Source organism: Siniperca chuatsi, linkage group LG11, assembly GCF_020085105.1.
Source record: "Siniperca chuatsi isolate FFG_IHB_CAS linkage group LG11, ASM2008510v1, whole genome shotgun sequence".
NCBI lineage: Eukaryota > Metazoa > Chordata > Actinopteri > Centrarchiformes > Sinipercidae > Siniperca > Siniperca chuatsi.
Genome location: NC_058052.1, coordinates 13,881,682 through 13,906,496, shown reverse-complemented (window position 1 = coordinate 13,906,496; position 24,815 = coordinate 13,881,682). Strand labels below are relative to the sequence as shown.

The 24,815-nt window shown below is 39.8% G+C and overlaps 4 protein-coding genes across 9 annotated transcripts; 1 reads left to right on the top strand and 3 right to left on the bottom strand.

The window, feature by feature from the left end:
• Positions 1-1,180: 1,180 nt before the first annotated feature.
• Positions 1,181-6,399, bottom strand: ap3m1 (adaptor related protein complex 3 subunit mu 1). 2 transcript variants are annotated; one of them, XM_044214391.1, is made up of 9 exons: positions 6,132-6,399; positions 5,462-5,739; positions 4,248-4,419; positions 3,963-4,100; positions 3,766-3,851; positions 3,543-3,676; positions 3,046-3,253; positions 2,501-2,645; positions 1,181-2,263 (listed from the first exon to the last, which is right to left on the bottom strand). In XM_044214391.1, the coding sequence occupies exons 2-9, from the start codon at positions 5,732-5,734 to the stop codon at positions 2,163-2,165; spliced, it is 1,257 nt and encodes a 418-aa protein (XP_044070326.1). In that variant the 5' UTR covers positions 5,735-5,739; positions 6,132-6,399; the 3' UTR covers positions 1,181-2,162. The 2 variants fall into 2 exon arrangements, with proteins under 2 accessions (XP_044070326.1, XP_044070327.1); XM_044214392.1 differs by lacking the exon at positions 6,132-6,399 and adding an exon at positions 5,923-6,066.
• Positions 6,400-7,379: 980 nt separating this feature from the next.
• Positions 7,380-17,229, top strand: adka (adenosine kinase a). Of its 2 annotated transcripts, none has more exons than XM_044214393.1 (11): positions 7,380-7,563; positions 9,903-9,977; positions 11,439-11,492; positions 13,101-13,179; positions 13,320-13,492; positions 13,586-13,694; positions 13,936-14,106; positions 14,871-14,906; positions 14,994-15,108; positions 15,219-15,305; positions 15,408-17,229. In XM_044214393.1, the coding sequence occupies exons 1-11, from the start codon at positions 7,466-7,468 to the stop codon at positions 15,530-15,532; spliced, it is 1,122 nt and encodes a 373-aa protein (XP_044070328.1). In that variant the 5' UTR covers positions 7,380-7,465; the 3' UTR covers positions 15,533-17,229. The 2 variants fall into 2 exon arrangements, with proteins under 2 accessions (XP_044070328.1, XP_044070329.1); XM_044214394.1 differs by lacking the exon at positions 7,380-7,563 and adding an exon at positions 7,591-8,545.
• On the bottom strand, positions 17,065-20,364 carry LOC122884446 (dual specificity phosphatase 29). 2 transcript variants are annotated; one of them, XM_044214396.1, is made up of 4 exons: positions 20,173-20,364; positions 18,573-18,763; positions 18,266-18,489; positions 17,065-18,167 (listed from the first exon to the last, which is right to left on the bottom strand). In XM_044214396.1, exons 2-4 carry the CDS (start codon positions 18,749-18,751, stop codon positions 17,944-17,946), a joined length of 627 nt encoding a protein of 208 aa, XP_044070331.1. In that variant the 5' UTR covers positions 18,752-18,763; positions 20,173-20,364; the 3' UTR covers positions 17,065-17,943. The 2 variants fall into 2 exon arrangements, with proteins under 2 accessions (XP_044070331.1, XP_044070330.1); XM_044214395.1 differs by having other exon boundaries at positions 18,573-18,760.
• Positions 20,365-20,555: 191 nt separating this feature from the next.
• On the bottom strand, positions 20,556-24,428 carry dusp13a (dual specificity phosphatase 13a). Of its 3 annotated transcripts, none has more exons than XM_044214389.1 (7): positions 24,224-24,428; positions 23,900-24,029; positions 23,572-23,813; positions 22,981-23,197; positions 22,776-22,898; positions 22,474-22,715; positions 20,556-21,091 (listed from the first exon to the last, which is right to left on the bottom strand). In XM_044214389.1, exons 2-7 carry the CDS (start codon positions 24,022-24,024, stop codon positions 20,862-20,864), a joined length of 1,179 nt encoding a protein of 392 aa, XP_044070324.1. In that variant the 5' UTR covers positions 24,025-24,029; positions 24,224-24,428; the 3' UTR covers positions 20,556-20,861. The 3 variants fall into 3 exon arrangements, with proteins under 3 accessions (XP_044070324.1, XP_044070322.1, XP_044070325.1); XM_044214387.1 differs by having other exon boundaries at positions 23,900-24,025; positions 24,224-24,427; XM_044214390.1 differs by having other exon boundaries at positions 20,558-21,091; positions 22,474-22,691; positions 23,900-24,025; positions 24,224-24,422.
• Between the last annotated feature and the right edge of the window lie 387 nt (positions 24,429-24,815).

Here is a 24,815-nt window from a genome sequence, read left to right as displayed (position 1 = left end):
CCTGTCCATCCTCATCACTCCCAAAGAGAACCTCAACATCTTAAGCTCTGCTACCTCCAGCTCTGCCCCTTGTCTTGTCTTCAGTGCCACTGTCTCTAAGCTGTACAACATCGCTGGTCTCACCACCGTCTTGAACACCTTTCCTTTCATTCTTGCTGATACTCTTTTATCACACAACACACCTGACACTTTTCTCCACTTGTTCCAACCTGCAACCCGTTGACCCTAAGTACTTAAAGTCCTGCACCTTCTTCACCTCTGCTCCCTGTAACCTCACCGTTCCACCTGGGTCCCTCTCATTGACACACATGTATTCTGTCTTACTGCGGCTAAGCTTCATTCCTCTGTTTTCCAGAGCAGACCTCCATCTCTCTAGATAATGATGACTTTAGTCAGCCTCTTAATTTGCTTGTCATTGGTACCACAACATAAAATGAGTGAGTTTTGTAGGGGAGCGATACTTAAATATTCTATGGAAGCAAAAAGGGTCATTAATATTTTGGGCTTGTGAAAATTATGTTTACAAATAACTTCACAGCCTGCAGATGTATATCACCTTTTGTGTGGATGTTAAAAAAAATGCATGCACGTATCTGAATGTGTGAATTTGTAAAAAATAAAATAAAAATAGTGCTCAATACTTTTTCACACATGCACTAAATATTTCTACAGCTGCAAAACTTTATTACACATTCACAAACTTGAATTTGTGAGAATTTTTTTTTTTTTAACAAATTCACACATTCAGATACGTGCATGCAAATTCCATATCCACACAAAAGGTGATATACAACTGCAGGCTGTGATATTATTAGTCAACATCATTTCACAGTCTCAAAATATTAATGACCCTTATTTGCTTCCATAATATTCAGTGTATTCAATACAAGAGTCTACAGCCATGCTAGCAGCTCTGTGAGGCTGTAATAAGGCACAGCGATGCCTTAAGTTAAATGCTAATGTCAGTATGCTAACAAGCGCTCAATGACAATGCTAGCATGCTGAAGTTTAACATGTATGTTTACCATGTTTATCATCTGTTCACATTTCATGGCAATCCATTCAATTGTTGTTGAGATATTTCAGTCTGGCCCACACTGGTGGACCTACCAATCGACAGGCCAAGAGTGCCATCCCTTTTATTCTGATAGCATGGCTAAAAAAAGCACACAGGAACACAGAATTTTAAAGCATTTATTGACATCTTATACACTGAAATACAGATTCAACTACATACAGGAGCTTTAAGTAGTATTTTCCAAGTGGACAATTGATTGTGCAAATGCTGTGCTGAGTTAAGAAGTTGCATTCAAGATTATGCGAGCATCTTGTAGGTTTCTGAGTGCTTTTTACACTGTTCCCAAAAGACTGCCTGAATCACTAGCTCGTATCTAGGCCTCTTCAGATAGTTGTACACCCCCCCCAAGTCAAACTATGTACCTTAGATATACAAGATATATTTTTAAGATATACCTCACTCAGGCCTTCAAAAATGCAATTTGTGCTGTAGTGTGCTATAAAAGCACCTTAACTTACCATTACAAATGAGCAAATGTGTGCAAAAATACCTGCCTCAAGACACACTGCAGCTACTCTGAAGTAGACACAACATTATATTTTTCAAAAATAAACATATTTATATATATATATATATATATATATATATAACTATAAAATTTGCTACCTTATACTATGTAAAAAGGTTTTCAAAGGCAGGGCTGCTTACTATCAGGCAACATGCAATTAAGATTGTATAGGTGTGTTGAAGTAGTGAGGAGCAAGGTGGTGAGCTGCGAGTGTCTCTTTTCAAAACGAAATATTCCCCTTAGGCAACACTCAGAAGGCATTAGACAGGAAAAAAATATTCAGAAATAGTCCAAAAGGAAAGAGGAATGGTCCATACAATGCAGCACATTTAAACTGGATATAAACTAATAGTACTTCAATTATTAAGGCTTCCCTTTATGGGTCACAAATACATCCAGTCATATATATGTAATGCCAAACATATAATAAATAACTGTTAGAATACAAAACTGTTCATTAACAACAATGAGCCAGAGCATATGTAAGACTTATTGGAGAGCTGATTCAGGGGGGAGGTAACCTTGCCCCCTATTTGGCACATTGGATTGTTGACCTTTGGGTTTGACAGTCATCTCTCAGGTTCGCACTTGGAATTTCCCCGCTTTAGTCACATATTTGACCCCTTTAAACGGCTTGTACTTCTCTCCGTACATGTCAAGACGATTCACCTTAAGACCTGTACAGATGGGAGAGAAGCAAAGTGAGCAATCAACTACATCAACTCTGACAAATTTCAAACTGAACACCATCACGGGCCGGCGAACACTGCATTACTGCTACCATAACCATTAACTTTCTCAACAACAAAAGGTGGAGAGAAAGAATGGGGCTAAAAGGACTGACTAGTTACATTTTTGGACTTTTAACTTGGTTCAGTTCAAAGATTAATAAGAGATCATGTAGCGAGGACTACCTGAAATGGCCAGCTGCTGAATCTTCAGGTCAATGTTGAGTGAGGGGTTATCTTCAGGTTTGGGGGCTCCTGCCTGCATACTCAGACTGCCTCGCAAGTTAGGAAGCTTCTGGGGGTTCAGTTTCCCTATGTCCCAAACCAACACCTGCCAAAACAAACATGCTCCGAGTAAGGACAGTAAAACAAAATGCTTTTTATCTTTTGTTTTGTTCTGGTCACAATTACACCAATTGTTTCACTGTAGAGCTACTTAAGTCTTGCATGACTATGTACAAAAAAACTCTAGTACATAAGTATGTCTTTGACATTACTAATTTTGTAATGAGACATGTCAGTATAGAGAGGATAATTCATATGAAAAAGGCAGGTAAGATATAAGCAGCTTTGTTGTGAAGCATTTGACAAAATCAATAAAAACTGAACAGTATGATGGACACTGATTGGATAAAAAGGCCCACATTCAAAAGTGGAAGGCGTTCTAACCTCTCATTTAACACAGACCTACTGTATTACTGCTTAGGACAGCCTTGTCAATGGTTGGTTACCTTGGTAGCAAGGTCGTAGGTGTAGTTTCCCTGTGTGGCTGTGAGGTTGACACTGAGCACAGCTTTAGGCATGTGGATAGTGACCATCAAGGCCTCCACCGTCTTCCCCATGGTCTGCTTGGGTCCGATTGTGATGTCTAGGCGACCACAAGGTCCCGTCTCAAAGAAACTGATGTTCTGCTTCACGTACACTGGAATGGCCACGAGACTGAGGAAGGAAACAGGCAGAATTGACTACGATGACAATAAACAGCTTGGCAGGCAGACAGCAACCAGCTTGTGTTAACACAGTGTGGATTGTGAATCCTTATTGGGAAATAAAACCAGAATTTCATTCCACTCCTCCACACTGAAACCCAAAGAAAATAACAGGACAAAGATTTTATTGTTGCTAGAAGATGTTGATTACCAGATCACATATTTACGCTACACCAAATTCATACCTGCTGATTATTCATACATAAACTGACAGATTTCTGTATAGATTCTGTGCTTACTTTTGAGAGCTGACATGGTAGTTCATGAGTGTGAAGTTTCCGTCTGGCGGGATGAAGGAGAGGACACGCTCCGACTCCCAGCGCTTAAACCGCACACACGGGTGGAAACTCACGTCGTCGAGAAGACGAGGATTCTGTCATCAAAAACATCAACGATGAGTGAATTTTACACTTTGACAGACCAGAAGCAGAAAAACACGGCACTGAGAGGAAATTAACCCACCATAAAGGACAGAGTCAGGTCAGGCATCCCAGTGAGCTTCACACAGGCTTCAATTACACCCTGGATCTCTGCAAATACTGTCGTACCTGAATAAGAAAGATTAAAGGGGGTGGCATGTTTAAAGAGTAACAAGATCCAATTATATAATCTTTCAGGAAGAAGAAAAGACTGGTGATCAAACAAGGGGTTGTTTGTACCTGATTTGTCCAGAATCACATCTATTTCCTCTATCACATCAAAATATGCCTCATTATTAGTGTATTTAACACCAGCCCGCCTCCATGGGATATTGGACAATTGACCTGTTGGCAACGTATCTCCAACGTTACTACCTCCTGGGAAACACACAAAAACAAAGGCAAACACATCAATGTACACATAAACATTGCAGATTTTAGTTGGTTTAGAGATAAGTAGACAGAAGGTTGTACAGTTTAGACGAACCTTTAACACCAAAGTAAGAGTGACCTCTATATGTTTACCTGTGAGCGTATTGACAACTGATCGCAGGATGGTGGGAGGCCTGATCATCTCTTTGAGGACATTGGACTCCGTCGCTAATGGAAACCCATTGTCCAACATCTCTTCCAACAGCTCGTACACTGTCACCACATTGTCCTTTATTATACCTTCTGAGCACTCTCCAAAGTAGTCCTGTAAACAAAAATACCTGTTACACTAAAGCAAACACTAGACTGACGTATGCAAAAAAAAAAGCTTGCCGCAGAAAATCTGCGTGGATTTGTCGGTTCTCTTAAAAAGTACCCTTTTCACCTCTTTTCCATTAGACCCTAGCTGTGTCCCAGTTCCATACTACATACTATTTGCTTAGAATATGTAAAATATACTAAATGTTTTAGTATATTGTTTTTGTGAGTAAGAAATAAACATACTTAACCATTGTACTAAAAGTAAATTATGCAATACTTGCACGCACGGATCAATCAAACTGCAGCTTTGACGGCCACTTAACTTCACAAAGTGAAACCATCTGCAATTAGTTTTAACATGTTGTGGTTGTGAATAGCTTCTCCATTTCCTTTGTGCATTGCATTATGGGGAAAATACTGTACAACAACAGCACACTCAACAATTAAGCATTTTTTAGTTTGTATAATGACTTTTTAAGCTACATAATGTTGCCACTTTTCCAGCATGAACACACTACAAATGGCTCAGAATTAGTGTGTAGTATGGAAGTAAGGCCACAGCTCCTGTTCACACTCGACACTAAAATGCATCTTGGGTGATTAAAAACATGCACCATAAAAACATGATAGACAGCCTGCAGCTACTCAGTTTGACCAAGGTATAATGAGGACAAACTGGGATCTGTTCCCACATTTGGACTGCCTTGTCAAAGTGTGTGTATAACACAACAAACCTTGCAAATACTGGGATACGGCTGAGAAACGTTCTCAAAAAAGTTCTCAAGCTACAAAATAAGCACAGCATTTTCCTCTCTAGCTGGGTTGTCAAGAGCAAATGTGCATTTTCTTTGTCTACAGCACCAACTACAATTTCCCATTAAATTTAGTTCAGGGAGGTGAAATCTGATCACAATCTCATGTGAAATGTGAACCACAATCCATGTAAACTACATCTAGACACAACCTGCTTACACAGGACACTAAGTCTGAACAGAAACAAATATGTCTGACATCTATCTGGCAAAATGAACAGAGTTTAATCAAACCTGAATTGTGTCTGCCACTCTGTGCAGGAACTCAATGACAAACAGTGGAGGGACTTCAGTCTGGATGACAGACAGGAAGAAGAGCTTGTCCCTGTATATGGAGATGAGATAGTGGTGTGGGGTCTGCAGGACAGGGGGCACATTCTCCGGGTCCACTGCCTTCTCCTTCACCTCGAAAAAGTAATCACACACACTCCGGCTGATGACACTCTTCCAGTGTTTCTCCAGGAAGATGTCTCCCGAGTGATTAATCAGGAACAGGCTGTGGATCATCTCAGCTGCAACAATGAGGTGGTTGTTGTTATTAGTGCTCTCTGTTTTTGACTAAGAGAGACTAAATCAGCAGTTTTAAAAACTTAACTCCTTATCAATTATTTGATAAGGAGTTAAGGAGAATTTGTGCCTAAATCAAAACAACGCATTGCAAATGGACAGCAGCGTAACTTGTTGTCAATATTTACCTGCTGTCAAATCTGTCAAACTAACTTCAACCTCAGGTAACTTAACCGGCTGGCTAGCAATCTGACACGGGCAACTTCGGACATTTTTACCATCTGCTTCTTAATGCTAAAAATAAAATGCACTTGAGAGTGAGAGGCGTAACAACGACATAAAAGCTCTAAATAGAGGATAATGTCTACAAAGTTTAGTATTTTGTTAAAAGTTTTACCTGCTAACTCCGGTTGACTGTGCCAAGAATATGACTTGGTGCCAATATGGCAGAATAGAGTTGCTGAGGAGCCGCCTGCAGAAGTATGCACACGTAAACACAACGAGTCACGAGTACATTTCGACAAATCAAATGAATAAGGCCCAGATACTATTAATAAAGTATTGGAATATATTCTGGACGGTTTATCGGTTTAATATCAAGCAACTCTAATGTGTCAACCCGAGCAATACTTTCAGAGCAAAATTTAGGACTTTTTAATCAGGCAACATTTGCGGGCAGCTAATTCCCGGCGCTGTATGTGAGTTTAGGGATTTTACTGCCCTCTGTGACGCCTTTCAGGTGTTCGTGCAGGCAGAAGACTACACATTTTCCTTGGCAGAGATGTAGCAGACCCTGTGAGCAGAACCCACACCCTAAACTTTAACCCTCACGTCAGGTGGCAGATGTAAAATGCAAATAGCTGTCATAATATGATAGTCATGTAGACTTGTGATGAGCTAAAAAAAATGGTGTGGTCTTATATTTCAACTTAATTTGGAAATATTTTACTGAAAAATTGGTGATACTGCACCGACCATCTCAAACTGAGATCCACCAGAGAGATGTGCTACAATTTACAAAGTAAAATTATAACCATATAAGCAGAGTAAAGAAGAAAACCAATATGTATATATTTAGCTCTACTATGCACCACTATGTTCACCAGCTAGTTAGTAACTTTGTCATTCTTCTGTATGATGTACAGTGGGGTCTTTTAGGGGGCTTTTCCCCCTGAAAACAACTGTCTGCTGTGGTTGAAAATGATGCAAATTAGAGCAGTAAAAGTGAACCAGAAGTTGCAGGCTGTATTTCATGCAATCCCTCCCACACTTTTATAGAACACTGTATCTTACGACATTTTATTTTTCATAAACATTTTATTAGTACTTACTCACGATTTGTTTATTTCACTTCTTAATTACGTTATTAATTTTATCGTATATGTGTTTTGGGCAGTCATGTTTATATTGTAATGAACTGTTAATTCTATGCCTGTTTGATCGTTTGTATTCAATAAAGGCAGAAATAACGCAAACCTTTCAAATAGTAATTTGACCCATTGTTCAAGTAAAAATACTGATTAGTGCACCTTTAAAGTACAGTAAACAAGTTTTATGAGTTTCTTCCTAATACCTAAATGTAAGGCTTTTGATTGGTGGATCTCTGTGAAGACGTCATAGTCTGGGGGTGATATCGGGTGCCTGCGAGGCTGTACTGAGGGTACCAGCCGTCACTGTTAGCACGACCGCGTTTTCACACCGGTTAAGGTGATTGCAACGTGCCCGTCAGCCATGGCTTCAGAAGAACCAAAAGCAAAGAAACAAAAACTTGAAGAGAAGGAGGAGGAGAAGACAGAGTCTCCGACCAAAGAGACTTCTGCCAAACTAAGGTGACCAAAAGCTAACAAACTGTCTCTCTGCGGAGCGAGGAGACACGACCCTCCTCTGAGTTGTTTGAGTGATAATTTGTGCGCAAGTCAAATCTTCAGTTTATAATATTAAAAAATGGTGAGGTTGAACATGTGGGGGTTCTTAAAATCATTAAATGGTTGGTGGGGAGAAGAGGTCGCCGTTTTTTAACGGTCGGTGTAAAGTCCATCGAAGTAGCTAGTTAACGTGATCTTTAGACATGCAGCTACATAGCTAGCGGTTAGCTAATTGTAACGTCAGGTCAGAAGCGTTTAGACACTGCTGTTGTTCGTCCCTTAAATCTAGCAAGTGTGCCAATATCTAATCTAGGTTCAACGTGACAGCCACCTGCTCATGCATGTTTAAAAGCTGCAGAAAGAAATACTTGGGCTGATCTGGGCACGCTCATTCAGGGCCAAGGATTGCTCCGCTGCTTGGTATACCAACGATTGCTGCAGAGAAAGCTTGCCTGATCCATCCTGTACCAGCTCCCAAAACAAATAATTGCGAGGCAGTCACTTGGCCGTGAAAATGTAATGTTTTGATGGGTTTCTTTCCCCCGGAACAAATCTGGCACGGTGCATCACTCGGCATTTCCCTTATTTAACTCAACTGAAACCTGCTGTTGTCATATCATGACATCTCTGTTGCCTCTATCATCAGCACGCATCTCACGATGTAGCTGAGCCTCAAAAGAGTGAGTGGCTTGAGGCTAGAGTCGGCAAGACAAGCCAATCACCAGACAGACACTGTCCTGGCCCTTCCCCTTTCAGATGCCTCCAATCAGTCAGCCCCGAGTAGGAGGATCAGTGGTTACAGGGGAAAATCGATCTGCTCGCAAACTGTGCTGAAATTGTTAAGTTTTTAAATGCTTAGCTCTTTGTTAGCCGGTTTTAGGTTGCTCAACAGGTCTGTCAGTATCTAGCTGGTACACAGAGAGAGGGACACCATGTCTGCTGCAAGGTAAGACTGCTGTTGGCATAACAAATTATTCAAAGGCATGGGTTCTGTAATTGGCATCACAAGCCAGTAATCATCTGACTGCATATTGGGAGATTTATGTGGTGTAGAAAATTATACTAAGGGTGTGGCATCTGCTGGGATTTTCAGTGACAAAAACCCATCTGGGTAGCATAAGTCGCTGTCTGTCGAGTAACTACGTCTCCGTACTCTGCTGTTTCAAAAGGAGTTCTTCTCTGTTGCTTCTTATGCTTTATTCAGTTTTGTCCTCAGGCAAGTGTAGAAAGAAAGGCTTGATGGGTAAATATGCTAGCACATGTTCATGTGGAGGTGGCATCTGTCAGGGGCTGTGTTCAAAGATTTGCTCCATCTGGGGTTTTCCCAGAAACACCAACAAGATTGTGCTGAAAACCATGCAGGAGTGAAGACGACACCAAGACACAGATCTGATTACACGTATTATTAACGTGCTACCACAATCTCTTGGTGCTTTTGCAGTATTACACAAAGATTGTTCAATATTTGCTTATAGAAAAGCAAAAGCTGCAGACTAACTCACTGACTGTAATTGGTCACTGATGTGTAAAACAGGTTCCAGCGTTGTTATGTGTTGACACAAAGCGCAGAGGTGCTGAGACGGTTGCTGTGCTGTTTTTAAAATTTGTTTTTTGGCATCACAAGACTATGATTTGCTATGATATTCCAGCCCTGTACTCAGTTGTTTGCCCCCAGGAAAGAACGGACTGCACAAACACAGAGACACACACAGCCTACTGCTGTCCTGATGTTGCCTTACAGTGAATGTCATAATATGGTTACATGCATGACTGAACGCCAACCACATTCATATTCTTTTGTAATGTTTATTGATTAGTTGTGCATGTTTCAAAACTCTGTTTCTCAGACTATTGGCTATATCTGCTATTCTTTTAAGCTTTGAAGTCATGTGATGTGAAGTCACATGAAAACAAAACTGGGTTTTGCAACTTAGTGAACAGTGACATAAAAAACCCAGCACATGAGAGTCCATTAAATTTGCCTTTCTGCACTGTGCTAAAAATAGGGCTGTCTGCTCTTTTATTGAATCAACCAACCAGTCTGAAGCTATAACTGATTTCAAATCTAATTTCATGATTAAGAGCAGCTTCAGAAAGTACAGACAAACAGGACAAAACAACATGGACTCTGCAAGATGTTCTCCTTGTTACTGTTGTGCCAGTTGAGTTAATGTAAAAAATACTAATGTTACATAGAGGTAAAGAAGGACGATAGCTAGTCCATGCTGTCATGTTAAAGCCAAGCCTTGTAGAGCTGTGTTTTTGTTTGTCTTCTGTTTTAACGCTTAATCTTTCTGTTTCAGCCCTAATTCACTCTTTGGGATGGGAAACCCCTTACTGGACATCTGTGCTGTAGTGGACAAAGACTTCTTGGACAAGTAAGTTAAAGGACTGAAGCGATGGAATGAATTTCTTACTAATAAAGAAAGTACTGTCGTCAGTAGTTGTAGTCCTCACTTCTGATTGGCTGGCTTAGAAATGCTCAAGTAGTTGTAAACTGCTGCCCGGTAGTTGCACAGGTGACTCCTCAAAAGCTAATTTAAATGAAAATTTAAACATCAATGCACATATTGCACCATTTATGTTGACCCTAGAATTATATAGGCAAAGTTGAATGAACTCTGTTTAGTTAAAGATGTGGAGCCTAAGTCCATATTTTTGCTGCTGTAAAATCTCCATAAAGCACAGTCAGAATCAGATCAAGTGAGATATAGACATTTGGTATCATTGAGGTCACCCCAGTGACAGGCTGACCATGAGAGAAAGAGGTTTTATGATGTAATTTGATCAATGAAGATACAACATAATGATGAGAGAAGAGAGCAAAGCACAGGAGCAACAGCAGAGCCAACTGATAATCATCATCAGCAGAGCTGCATGTCCATTAGATATATCACTTTTAATATATCGTTGAAATATACATGTATATATGAAATGAGACAGTGTATCATTACATTACAGTGAGGTGATACTTATTTGACTGTTCTAGCTGAGTGAAACGAACAATCAATGCCTCTCCCGTTGATTTTTTTTTTTTTCGTTCCATCAGTGTACTTAAATCACGTCGGCTAAGCCTTTTTAAATGCAGTTAGCAGAGCACAAGAATATCAACAATTCACCTTTAAGTTTGTTTAAGGTTATGGGGTTTCTGTAAAAGTATTGCTTAAATATTGCATAATTAAGAGATTTTATTTACCTATGTACTTCTTTAATTATTTGCTTTTGTATTCTTTGAAATAGTGGGAGCTATCAGCTGAAAGTCTACACAGTCAGATTAGCAGTTATATGGTCTGTCCAAGCTCTGTCACACTGTTGACCAGGGCAAAGGTCTCCTTGGGGTTCCAGTCGACTTTCAAACCCCTTATGTAAAATCCTGGATTAGAGCTAAACCAACCAATCACAGGTCTAATTCAGTCTTGCATAGAATAAATAAAGCAGGACCAAAACTGCACCTTAATCCCCAACCTACGTTTGTCTTTCGAGGAAACGACACTGTGTTTCGCGTTATTGACCAACCATATTGATTTAGACTGAGTGGTGGTAGGTAATAACTGAGGCACTTTCACAGTTTCTCAAAGCCTCTGCCTATGATCTGTTGGCTGAATGATTTCATTAATCACATTTTCATGGGCGTGAACAACCCATTTGGCAGCACCACCATTTGTGACTGCATTGCTTATCCACATAAGCATAATCCCCATTCTTATTGTGTGTTTTTTCCATACACACATCTGTGCTTGGAGTTTTTTAAATGGATAAAAACAGCTGGGTTTAATTTAGTATCGTTTTGATAACATAAGAAACTAATGGCTTTTTTTTCCTCCTTTAATTATTTGCAGGTACACTCTGAAACCCAATGACCAGATCCTGGCAGAGGACAAACACAAAGCACTGTTCGTAACTCCTATATTGCAACATTTCCTGTAGAATATTAGTTGTGGTAGAGCTCTTACACATCTACTAACAGGGTTTGTAGTCTGTACAAGGAGAAAATGAATATGCCACAATTAAAATCGAGAGTGGGCCAGTCAAAACAGGTGCACACCAGAAATCACAACGACTGACCTCTGTTCCTTTATTGACTGCCAATGGTAGCGCAGCAGATCCAGCACAGAGAGCTAGTCTCAGCCAGTAGTAAACCAGGATACTTCACCTCCCAGTCCCTCTGAAACAAGAGCCAGAAAGCAAACATTTAACAGCAGGAGATAAAGGTGTGTGTGTGTGTGTGTGTGTGTGTGTGTTGTGTGTGTGTGAGAGAGAATTATACTGATGTATTCTGACTCTCCACATTTATGTTTATGGTGACCGGTAGTCCTCTAGTAATATCTATTTTACATTGGCAATAGGGCTTGTTATAATGTAAGATCACATTTATACTATATATGTTTGATAAAGCCTGAAGTTTAAATTAAAAAGATAAAGCCAACTTTAATGCAACCACTAAATAAGATTACATTTCTCTTTATGAATTATTTATGTCAGAGAAGATTTGTTCTCATGATTCGCAACTTTAGAGTCAGCAATGTGGTTATGATCCCAGTGGGTAGACGGTGGGTTAATAGTGAAGCCTTTGGTTAGTTGGTATGTAGAAGGTGCAAGTCCACACACATTTAACCATGTCAGTCTTCTTACTTAAACCACACAGGCCTTTCTTGTTTTAGTGCTCAGGGGTAGAGTGCTAATATGAGTGCAATAGACACTCACCACCACTCTTCTCTCCATTTCCCAGCAACAACTGTGCAATGTCATGCAAACCAATACAATAGCCATAACGATAAACACTACCTCTCTGACGTTTTTTATATGCGATTCATGATTTAACTGTGGCAATGTCTGATCTAAGAAAAAGTAAATAAGACTTAAAGGAATAGTTTGACATTTTGGGAAATACGCCTATTGGCTTTCTTGCTGAGACTTGGATGAGAGAATGGATACCACTCTCATGTCTGTCCATTAAATATGAAGTTACAGCCAGGAGACGCTTAGCTTAGCATAAAGTTTGGAAACGGGGAGAAACAGCTAGCCTGGCTCTGTCCTAAGTTTAAAAACATCCACCTACTAGCACCTCTAAAGCACACTAATTAATATGTTATATCTTGTTTGTTTAATTTGGACAGAGCAAGACTAGCTGTCTCCCCCTGTTTCCAGTCTTTATGCTGAGCTAAACTAATCTGCTACTGGCTTAATCTTTTCTTCTCATCTAATTCTCTGCAAGAAAACAAACATATTTCTCAAAATGTTGTAATAAGAATCTGGCTAAGCCTTCAGTGCTAAACAGACACAGTTCGGTCAGTACTCAAATGTTCAGTGCCCAGCCACAGTTGATAGTTTGTATGTGGTGATGTTTGAAGCTTAGCATTACCTTAGCACTTAGCCAGCACCCCAAAGAAAGATTTTGTAAGTCTCAATTTTGCAGAAATGAACAAACTTTTTATGGATCACATGGAATCTTCTTTTGGAAATATATATTATGTGAATTACATGTTTGTCGCTGTGTGTAGATTTGATGAGCTAGTGAAGAAGTTCAATGTTGAGTACCATGCTGGTGGAGCCACACAGAACTCTATAAAGATTGCTCAGGTCAGTCGTGTACACACAAACTCACTAACTTCCTGTTCTGTCGCCACATCAGTGCTCTGTGAAATCTTACTGTAAATGTTGGCCTCAGTGAGTAGCCTTAAATAACTGATGCTGATCAGACCTGTTGTCACTGTCTGTAGTGGATGATCCAAGAACCCCATAAAGTGGGCACGTTCTTTGGCTGCATTGGCAAAGACAAGTTTGGAGAGATCCTGAAGCAGAAGTCTGTGGAGGCCCACATCGATGCCCACTACTACGAGCAAGATGAAGAGCCCACAGGGACATGTGCTGCTTGCATCACTGGAGATAACAGGTGGGTAACTGTAGTAATAATAAGCATATGTAGACTCATTATAATGTCATCTCTCTGTAACTCTTCATCTCTTTTTTTGCTTCCTCCTCTCAGGTCTCTGGTAGCTAACCTAGCTGCTGCCAACTGTTATAAGAAGGATAAGCATCTAGACCTGGAAGAAAACTGGAAGCTGGTAGAAAAAGCTAAAGTCTACTATATTGCTGTAAGTAGTAGTTACCAAACTACTATATGGTGTGTTTGCCATTTACCTCTGATATACAGGTCAACTCATGTGCTGTCACTTCCCCCTTGTACCTGTGGGTAACCACCCGAGGACCCATGGGGGAATTTCCTGACATACTGGTGCAGTTTCTGTTCAAGAACTTACTTCATGTGATTCATTAGAGCCTGTTAAGATATATAAAGCAGATCAGTCTTGACCCAATTTCACCGTTTGCTTCCAGGGTTTCTTCCTGACTGTCTCTTTGGAGTCCATCCTGAAAGTGGCGAAGCATGCGTCTGAAAATAACAAACTCTTTTGCTTGAACCTCTCTGCGCCCTTCATCTGCCAGTTCTTCAAGGATAACCTCATGCAGGTTATGCCCTACGTTGATGTGCTGTTCGGCAATGAGACAGTAAGCCAGACTTTCACAGTACATTCTTATACTCTACATACAGTGCATCTGGAAAGTATTCACAGCTCTTCACTTTTTCCACATTTTGTTAGGTTACAGCCTTATTCCTTATTATTAATGGATTATGATCTGTGGAAACAGGATGCACCTGAGCTCAATTCTGAGTGTCATGGCAAAGGCTGTGAATACTTATGCACATGTAATTTTTTTTGTTTGCAAATTTATTAAAAATAAAAAAGATTTCAAACAAACTTCTTTCACGTTGTCATTATGGGGTATTTTTTGTATAATTTTGAGGAAAATAATGAATTTTTACTCCATTTTGGAATAAGGCTGTAACATAACAAAATGTGGAAAAAGTGAAGCGCTGTAAATACTTTCCGAATGCACTGTATAGGCTGCACGTTGTAGTGGTTTGACCTAGTTTAAACCAGTAATTAAATAAAAAATAAAAATAAAAACTCCACTTTTTGGGATTTCCCAGTTGTCGGTTCAGTTGTTCAATTCATACAACAAAAATACTCCACTAAGGGATTTCTGGGTTAACCAACAGCAAAACTCACTTCAGTTCGGTTCATTTACAAACAAAAAAAACACACAATCCCCCAAAAAGCTTTTGCCGAGAAGAAAAGGGGGAAAAACAGGTTAGGGGTATATTTCTTATTATTTATAACATAATTTGGGCGATCACCATAACATCCTTGTTCTCTGCTTTGTGTCCACTAGTTGATTGTTGATGAAACAATCTTTTTTTCGTTCCTCAGGAGGCAGCTGCATTCGCTAAAGAGCAAGACTTCGAGGTGAGCGACCTGACAGTCTCATTTAGCATTTGCACATGTATTTTATGCATTATCAACTCGTTGTGTTAATGTGTATTTTGTCTGTAGACAAAGGACATTAAGGAAATTGCCAAAAAAGCCCAGGCTTTGCCCAAAGTCAACACAAAGAGACAGAGGATTGTAGTGTTTACCCAGGGGAAGGATGAAACCACTATGACCCAGAGTAAGATTTTCTTAGTCTTTTTCTTTTCTTATGTTACTCTTATTTTTCTCAGTCTCTTATCTTTATTAGAGGTAGACTGTAGATATATAATTTTTCTTGTGTCTGCTCAGGCGACAAGGTCGAGACATTCCCTGTACTGAAGATTGATCCCAAGGATATTGTTGACACAAACGGTGCAGGTGATGCCTTTGTAGGAGGTAAGATTTTCCTGCATTGTCATTTAATACATTTCTCTGTTGCTTTTTTGTTTTTCCTGTGTTTTCTGTGGATTTCTGTCAAATTTTCCCCCTGTGGTCCAGGTTTCCTATCTGAGCTGGTCCAGGAGAAACCACTAGATCAGTGCGTGAAAGCGGCACACTACGCTGCCAACGTCATCATCAGACGAGCAGGTTGCACCTTCCCAGAAAAACCAGACTTCAACTGATGACTCCCAGCCAACTTTTCCTTCAGCCTGAAACCTCATACTCACCCTGCCATACACAACTCCGACCCTCGATTTCCACTATTTTCTACAACTACTACCCTCAATTCTCGCCAGCCGTCCATGTTATTTTTCAATTCATCTACACATAATTTCTTACCAATTGTTAGTTGGGTACCTCCTGACGTGTGCCTGTCTCTGTGTTCTCCACTTGGGGCCGCTAGAAGATCATGCAGCCAAGAGCCAATGAAGATATATAAATGACCATGAAGTAATCGTGATAATACCACGGGATGTGATTATTTTGCTTTCCATAAAGGATCTAAATGGGAAATCTTGTTTTTAATGGACAGTAATTTTTGGATTGGTTCTAAATGTGTTTTGGCTCTGACACTGCCAGCGTCTGGCTGCACTGACGCCCATCAGACTCAGCTGCGAGCACTCGTGTTGACATCTCGCAAGTTTCTTCCCCTTGAAGACCGAAAAGGTTAATTCCACACTGGGAGGACACATTATACACGGAGGACTAAGAAATATAATATCACTGTCAAGGGAGGTTTTGGATACTGCATTGAACTGTGCAGTAGTGATTTGTTTTAGACTTTTTTTAAGATGAATTATTCCTGATGAGTTTAGACTTGTTACAATTTAACAGGCCAGTTATAAAACCAAATGTTTTTCCTTAAGCGCACACTCTTAAATGTGTCAAAGTCTCTGCCCACTAAGTCCTATTATCATTGTTAAATGTCAGCTTCACTGTGTCAACGATATTCAGAAGTTACCTTCAGCATCACCATCGTGGAAGTTTGAGTTTTTCCTCACGCTGTTTTGTTGGGCAGGTGCTTCCAGTAATGAGTGCCTTTTTTTTTTTTTTTCTTCGTTTCTCTGTAAATGTCTGTTTGCAGAGGCCTACAGGTGTTATGTGAACCCGCATTTGTCTTTGCAGGGAAACTTGCAAGCTAGACCAGTGATGGGCAACTGGTGGCTTGTGGGGGTGGAAATGGACTCACAACATCTGTAAAATGCATATACGGTAGCTGGTATTGTTTTGAAAGATGTCATTACATTTGAATGTTCTCTCAGAGGAATACACGGGGCATTAAAACAAACCTTTCCTCCATTGTTTTTCACCATTAGTAGCCTGTGTTCTTCTGGGTGTATGTTGATCTCTTGCAGTATCATAGAATATGTAACCTGAGTTCAGGACCGTCCGCCTCACAAATCAGATGTAAATTGAATGGAAATATGCTTTTTCACCTAATTAGATTTTTATGTTTGTTGGGCAATAACTGCCACAAATGACAAATGGAAGATACAAACGAAATGGGGGGGACAAGAACATAAGCTAAATTCAGGCTTAGGCATCTGTATTTACCTGAGTGTGTGTTATGTTGCAGCTTTCTGAATACTACGAGATGTTTTGAAACCCTGTATATCCCTTGGTACTAAAATGATGTACATTGTCCCTCCGATACATAGGTTGTTTCTTGGTGCACCCTGGTAGCTCACCTGGTAGAGCGTGTGTGCCCCCCCATGTACAAGGCTGACTCCTTAATGCAGCATCCTGGGTTCAAGTCCAACTCATGACCCTTTGCTGCATGTCACCCCCCCCCCTTCTCTCTTTCCTACATTTCCTGTCTCTCTTCAGCTGTTCCTATCAAATAAAGGCAAGGAGCCCAAAAGATTTATCTTAATTAAAATAGGCTGTTTAATTTGTTCAGATACACCAAAAAGCTTTGTGACATATTATTCCTGGTCTCACTCTCAATAGCACTCAAGTTGCCTTTCTCTGTGCTAGATTGTGATGCATAAAATTCATTTGCATAAACAGTGTTTTTGTTTAATGTTTAAACTTTTTTTTTTTTTTTTAAATAATTCAATTAAACAAAGAATTCAGTCTTGTTGTCAGTCTTGAAATAGAACACTTCTGCAAACAGTCTTGGGATGTCAAAGAATAATCTCATCAGTGCCCTGAAATGAGGATGAGGCAGAACCGAGATAGTATCAGTGAGTGCGAACCATAGTTTGGTCAATTTCACGTTTTATCCCATATCAACGAATCTACTGCTGGACACAGAAGCAGAGCTGAGGCAGTGCTGCATCCAGGCTATATATGATCACTTCTTTCTTACCTGTGCCACATACAACTAACTCAACCAGAACTATTGACTGAGTCAGAACATTTCTGTCCATTCTCTGATCAGTACCAGCACTGGCCCGATGTTAAAAACAAAAAGCCTTTAGGACACAACATTCTTCAATGTTACATTTGAACTTCATAAGACTGACATGACACAAAAACAAAACACATTTTAATGACCCAATAAAGAAACAGAACATTTTTGTATGTCTCAGCTTAATTCAGAAGAAAAATTGAAGTAGTAAACACAGGCATGTTATCTATCTGTTGTGTACTATTGCTCTTGCATTTCTCTTTTTTGTCTCAGCCTCTCCTCCTGTATTGTGATGTCCAGCGCTCTGAGCTGTTTTAAGAAGCCATGATTGGGCAGGATGCAGCGGCGCTGTCGCACATGCTCAATAGCGTCCACCACAGTTAAGCTGTGATTCATCATCAGGTATGCCAAGACCAGAGTCGCAGACCTGCTCCGACCCATCACGCAGTGCACCAGCACCTTGTCTAGAACAAAATTAGGCAAAGATAGATAGATTAATTAGAAACATAGTGAAGCATACAAGCTTCTGCATAGAATGATTTTCATTTGCTCCAGGTCTTACTCTGTGGGTGGCTGAGGGCCTCGTGGATGAACTGGGCCGTGGGAAAGAAGTACTGGGAGATGTTGAAGGTGGGTTTGTCATCAGCCTCTACTCCGTAGTACTGGATGTCCATGTCAGTGTAGTAATCAGCACCAGTCAGCACATTATTCCACTTTCCCTCTGCTGCATTAAGGACATGTGTGACACCCAGATCCCTCAGGCCAGGCCGCTCCAGAGCTGTTTTCCTGTTTTCATGTAACACACAGACTCAATATGAAGCTGCTATCATGAATTTTGACACTTGTACTCTATGTGTGCATTTACTCACTCGTCCCCAATGTAGACACTGGGCCAGACCTCATTGACATGTGCATACTGGGCCCCGGTGCTGGTCCAGAACAGCTGCTCAAGGTCTAATGTTCCCGGAGTGATGTAATCACTGTCTGGGTCCACCCGCACCGCTGTGTACGGGTTCCTGCTTTTGAACTTCACCTCACAGGAGGACATAGCTCACCTCTGCTGCCCAGAAAACACACACACATCCCTGAACTTAATCACAAACAAAAACATGTCTGCACATTATTATCAGTTCCCAGGCTGTGTAGATGTAATATTAAAACTTATACACCAGTGATATTTTGATATAGACCTGCACCAATTTGTCAATTAATCGATTAGTTGATCAACAGAAAATTAATTGCCAACTATTTCTTGTCCAACTATTTTTTTATTTTTTTATTTTTTTTTGTTTTTTACATTAAACTGAATTAATTTGGGTTTTGGACTCTTAGTCAGACAAAACAGGACACTTTAAGTCAACATAAGCTTTGAGAAATAAATAATTCCTTTCAACTGCTCTTTGAAAACCTGTACAACATTTATTTGTGAATTAAAAAAAAACTATTGTATGATAAATCCCCCAATTTACAAGGTATTAATTAATCTGTTTTAATTAACTAATTTATTCATTTATTTTATTTTGATAATCATACAATCCCCATTAAATTCGAATGAACCATTTATTAGCTTTTAACATCATATCAGAAATTATCTCATTGTACTTTTCATATAAAGCAAGTCTAGACCATAGTCTTTATAAAATTATTTACAGGGACCCAACAAATCCCACCATGAGCAAGCACTTGGCAACAGTGGCAAAGAAAAACTTCCTTTTAGGAGGCAGAAACCTTAAACAGATCCAGGCTCAGGGTGGGCGGCCAACCGCCTCGACCGGTGGGGTTGAGAGAGAAAGAGAGAGGGAGAGAGGGAGAGAGAGAAATCAAGAGGAAAGAGAACATAGAGTAGCACAATGCAAATTCCACATAGAGATTTAAAGTAATGGTAAAAGTAATGGGACTGGTAATAAAATAAGACTAATAATAATAATTGTAGTAGTGATTGTCGAGCAGGAACAGAAGGTGCAGAAGCAGAAATACCTGCTGAAAGCGGCAACAGGAGAGAGGAGAGAGACGAGAAAGCACAAAACTACGGGAAAGGGAAGATGTCGAGTAACATGCATTAATGGGATAAGATGGGATGCGTACAGATGGAGAGGGAGAGAAGGAGAGAGGAAAGAGGTGCATCTTGGGAAGTCTGCCAGCAGTCTAGGCCTATTGCAGCATAACGAAGGGATGGTTCAGGGCTCACCTGAGCCAGCCCTAACAACAAGCTTTATCAAAGAGGAAATGTATAACCATTATGCCCATTTGCAAGGATATTTAGGTCATCCACAGTCAGATTGAGTGGTTTGGAGTAAAACAGTGATGTGATGTCCCAGGATGAACTGAAGCTGTCATGATCTACTCATGATACTGGCTGTTTAAAGAGAACTATGAGGCCAAAAAGTACACTGATGGCTTGCTCTATGTTCATCTACTCTACAGGTTGATTGTTATAATAAAGTGCTGTGGTAGAAAAAAATTACTTACCTCTTTCTTGTAACTGTTTAAAGCTTTAAATCCGTTCCTGAACAGGATCGCAGAACAGCACCTCAACTTTTCCTCAGTGGACATGTGTGAACTGTGTGTGTGTGTGTGTGTGTGTGTGTGTGTGTATCAATAGAGACCTCTGTCCGCAGTAAGCATGAAGACTGAAATATAGATCTGGAATGGTAACTGCTCTCTCAGGCTCTGTGTTTAAGATGATATTTTTAGGCAGCTGGGCTACAACACCTGACCTCAACCACGTGACACACACACAAACACACACAAATAGATGCTTTCTCACAGCATTCCTAATGTGATCTGAATCCTCTAATGTGACAGTGATTAATTTCCTTTAGCCTGTATGGTAAAGAATTACAAGAAACAATGCCAGAAAACAAAAGGAAGTTTAGTAAGAGCGTCATGTTGCTTTATTGTCATTATAAGAATGTCACTAAGGCATGAACAGGTTTTGGGGATCAGTTAGCATTTGTCAGTGCAGAGTTATTTCTGGAGACAAAAAACTTAAAGCATTCAGTGGTCATATTTTACTAACTGTTGTTGGGGCAGATATAATCTACGAGACATTAAGTTTTTCTTATAACAGACATTTCTATTTGTCAGATTTAATTGTTATTACAGAAAATGCATTAAAATATAACAGGTGCCTGACATAGGTGAAAGGGCATGCTCTGTCATGATGTGTCAGTGTGGTCCTCCGCTGAGGGCTGTCTGCTCTGTGGACTTAGGCTCAGCTCCAGCTGCCTCAGCTGCTCCAGAAATCCAGAGTTGGGTCCAACATCTCGGTTCAGACGCACAGCGACTATGGCCTCCACTAATGACAGGCGCTGGACGATCATCAGATACGCAAGAACCAGCGCTCCAGAGCGACTGACACCCATGGCACAGTGCACAAACACCTTCCCTGTTAAGATACATTGATTAGTATATTTAATAACACTTTTGAAAAAGAATTAATTGATTGAAATGTTCAAGGGTGCACAGATCTCTTCATCCCAATATTTATGCATTTTCTCTTTATATCCCTTAAACAGAGCGGTCAAAAAGTCTCCAGAACATTTTCAAAGCAAATCTAAAGGTACAGATACCAACCATCTGAATACGTTTAAAGAGTTTTTCTCCAGAATATAACAACCTTTAATTGGCTGCAGTTTTTTAATAATAGATCTTTACTCCATTACTTTGTCAGTGAGATAACTTTTGTAATCTGAGTATCTTTATAGTCTGATTCCTTTAGTAATTAGATTACATTTGTAATCTGATTGTTGTGGTAATTGATTACGCTTGAATTTGATTACTTTTTCAATGGAATTACTTTTGCAATTGGATTACTTTTGAAATAGGATTGCATGTAGCAATTTAATGTAATTTAATTTTGATTTAATTCTATTTAATTTTTAAAAATGTATTCAATGTCTAATATAATTTTTTTTTTATGGGATTATTTTTGTAATCTGGTTACTTAAAGTTTAACCCTAATTTAAACCTACTTAAAAAGGAATATAATTGAAATAAATTTAAAAAATGAAATAGAATTTAATCAAAATTGAATTCTATTTAAGTGCATGTTACTGCAATCTGATTCCAAAAATAATCCTGTTGAAAAAACTGGTTACTCAGGTTACAAAGGTAGTCAGATTACAGATTACATTAGTAGTCAGATTAATGGATAATCTAATTGAAAGTAAGATTAAAAAACTATTATATTTATCTATATTATAAATCCATTACATCAAATCCATTGTATTACATTCAAGTAGATAATATTAAACCCATTACATTAAATTAAAAAGATAACAAAAGTAATCAGATTATAAGGATTTTAAAAAGGTGTCTTTGTCTGATGTCTTCAAACTATACATACCCTTTTAGATTATTTGATATCTAACATTTCTCTAACATTGACTTAATTATATTTTTGCTGGTTTTGATTTGAAATTCTTATGTATTTATTTGTGTATATTTTATTTTGTTTACCAAAAATATGACTTTTTTTTTTAAATAAATGGTGAAAAAAGAAATTCTTATAGGGAGGATGCAGAAAGGATAAAAAAGAAAGAACTAATGTCTTTGTCAACATTAATTGTGTATGAGCTTCTCTGTAATTTCCTAACATGTTTAAATAAGTTCTTATACCCAGAAATAAAGCAGAAACTTGTAATATCTATGTTAATATTGCAATTCTTTGTGTGTGTCTGTGTTTTTGTAGTTTTTGTCCCCTCAAAAAGTGCATTTATGTTCCTCTTTACATTATGAATTGGCTTTTGCACATATTTGCACACTCACCGTTTTGCTTCAGAGCACTGTCTATAAACTGTGCAGCAGGGTTGAAGAAAGGTCGGAGGGTAAACTCTGGATGGTCTGCAGCTTCAATACCGTGGTATTCCACTTCAAGATCACTGTAGAACTGCTGACCTGTGTTGATCCGGTGTCGGCCTGCTGCAGCATTCAGTATGTGAGTTACACCCAGAGACGAGAGTGTGCTTTTATCTCGCGCCACAGACCTCCAGACACACACCACATACAAACTGATTTATTGTAACATCTTTTTACAACATTTCAAGCTGCTGGTTGTGATTTCTACTCACTCATCTCCGATGTACAGGTTGGGCCAGACTTGATTCACAGGTGCCACTGGCTTCCTGTTTGTCCAGAGAATTTGCCTCAGCTCTGTCAGAGATGGTGTTTCCTCCTCCTGGGTTGAGTGACCTCTGTAGCAATAAAGATGTGTGTGTCTGTGTGCATATGTATGAGCATATGTTGATGTTTGTGTTTGTCTGTGTGTGTCTTTACAGTGTTTGGGCCTGTCGTCGCCTCCTCCTCTCCCTCTCCAGGCTCATGTCGAGGCCGCGGAGCTGCTGCAGGAAGCCTGGGTTGGGACAGATGTCTCTGTGCGGCCTGACGGCAGCCACCGCCTCCTGCAGCCTAAGGCCCTCAACAATCATCAGGAAGGCCAGCACCAATGTTGCAGAGCGGCTCACACCCATCAGACAGTGGACAAACACCCGTCCTGGCATAGGGACATTTGCTGTTACCTTCAGCACCAGATATACAGCAAAATATACCTTCAGTGGCCACTTTACTAAGTACATCTGTACAATCTAATGTATTGCAATACAACAACCCTGCCATAACATCTATCTTTGCAAAGTTCATAATGTTTTGATGACATTGTCGTAAATGTGTAAATTCAATTATATGTTTATTACTGAGGTCATAGTTAAAGGTGGTGTTGTACTGGACTACATTATATAGAAAGGTGTTTCTAATATTTTGTCCACCCCATTTACATACACAGGGGGGTACAGGTGTACACAATAAAGTGGACGCTGAGTGTAAATCCAATCACACACACTTAGATAACTGTAAGTGTGACTGACTTGCCTCCCATGGCCAGTGCAGCTCTGATGTATCGTGCTGTTGGGTAAAAGAAAGGACTAAGGATGAACTCTACTGCATCATCAGCCTCCACCCCATAATAATCCACTGTCATGTCTCTGTAGAAATGTGGGCCAGTGTTGACGTAGAAGCAGGGTCCGGGGCCGGGGTTGGGGGGTCCATGAGCAGCATTTACAATGTGAGTTATGCCCAGACTGTGGAGAGCGCCCTTGTCACGAGCCGCCACCCTGAAACCCAATCACACATCCACATATGTATGAGTGAAGGATGTTTACATAGATATATGTGTGCATGTTATTGTGTGTGAACCTACTCGTTGCCTATGTAAAGGTTAGGCCAGACTTTATTGACATGCCCAGTAGGTCGCCTGTTTGCCAGCAGGAACTCCTGCAGCTCTGAGACAGAAGGAGGGTCATATGGTGGATCCCTAAGAGACATACTGACTCACAAAAAGCACACAGAGAGCATATACTAAGCATTCACTTTGTATGAAATATGTTCGCTATCTGTTAAATTATATACAAAGTTCTCCAGCCTTTGCTGCCTTTCTTTACAATGTACACTTATTACAGTGACCTTTTCTTAGAAACCTAATGCAAGCAATCATCTGCAATGGTAAAGAGATCCCCAAACTAACCTGTTTCTACTCACTTCAAGGCAGTGCAAACTCTTCTCCTGCCGTGTTCGCTCTTATTTCTCTATAAACACTCGCACTCACATAAGACTGTAGCCTGTTTCCTTTTATAACTCTGTAATCATACACTGTGGCAAAACATCCTCCAGAATGTATTTATGAGGCACGTTAAAACACATTTAATCAATTTTTACTACATGCCTGAAGTCTCATTGTTATGTACAATGCGGCATTATCCTGTGAACTTTAACATTAGCTCACTTGCTTATAGCTTCCATGACTGCAGACTGTTATGTAATACTCCGCTGTACTGCACAGTATGTGTCTCTATGTTGCCAGTTGCCACCCGGGAGCCGAGTAATGCCAGCTGCTCTGCTCCTTTAAGAAATATGATTGAGGCTGTGAATAACATTCACCAGTGATGTGTTAACTTTAGTTGTATTTGTTGTGTTATTACATCATACTGAATTATTTATCATAAATCAAAAATGTAGGTTATACTCATTGCATTTTGTAACAAGAAGAAAAAGGCTCATATGGCCTTGGGGATACAATTCTTAAGGATAAGTGATGTTAGGTACAGCACCCTCTTTAC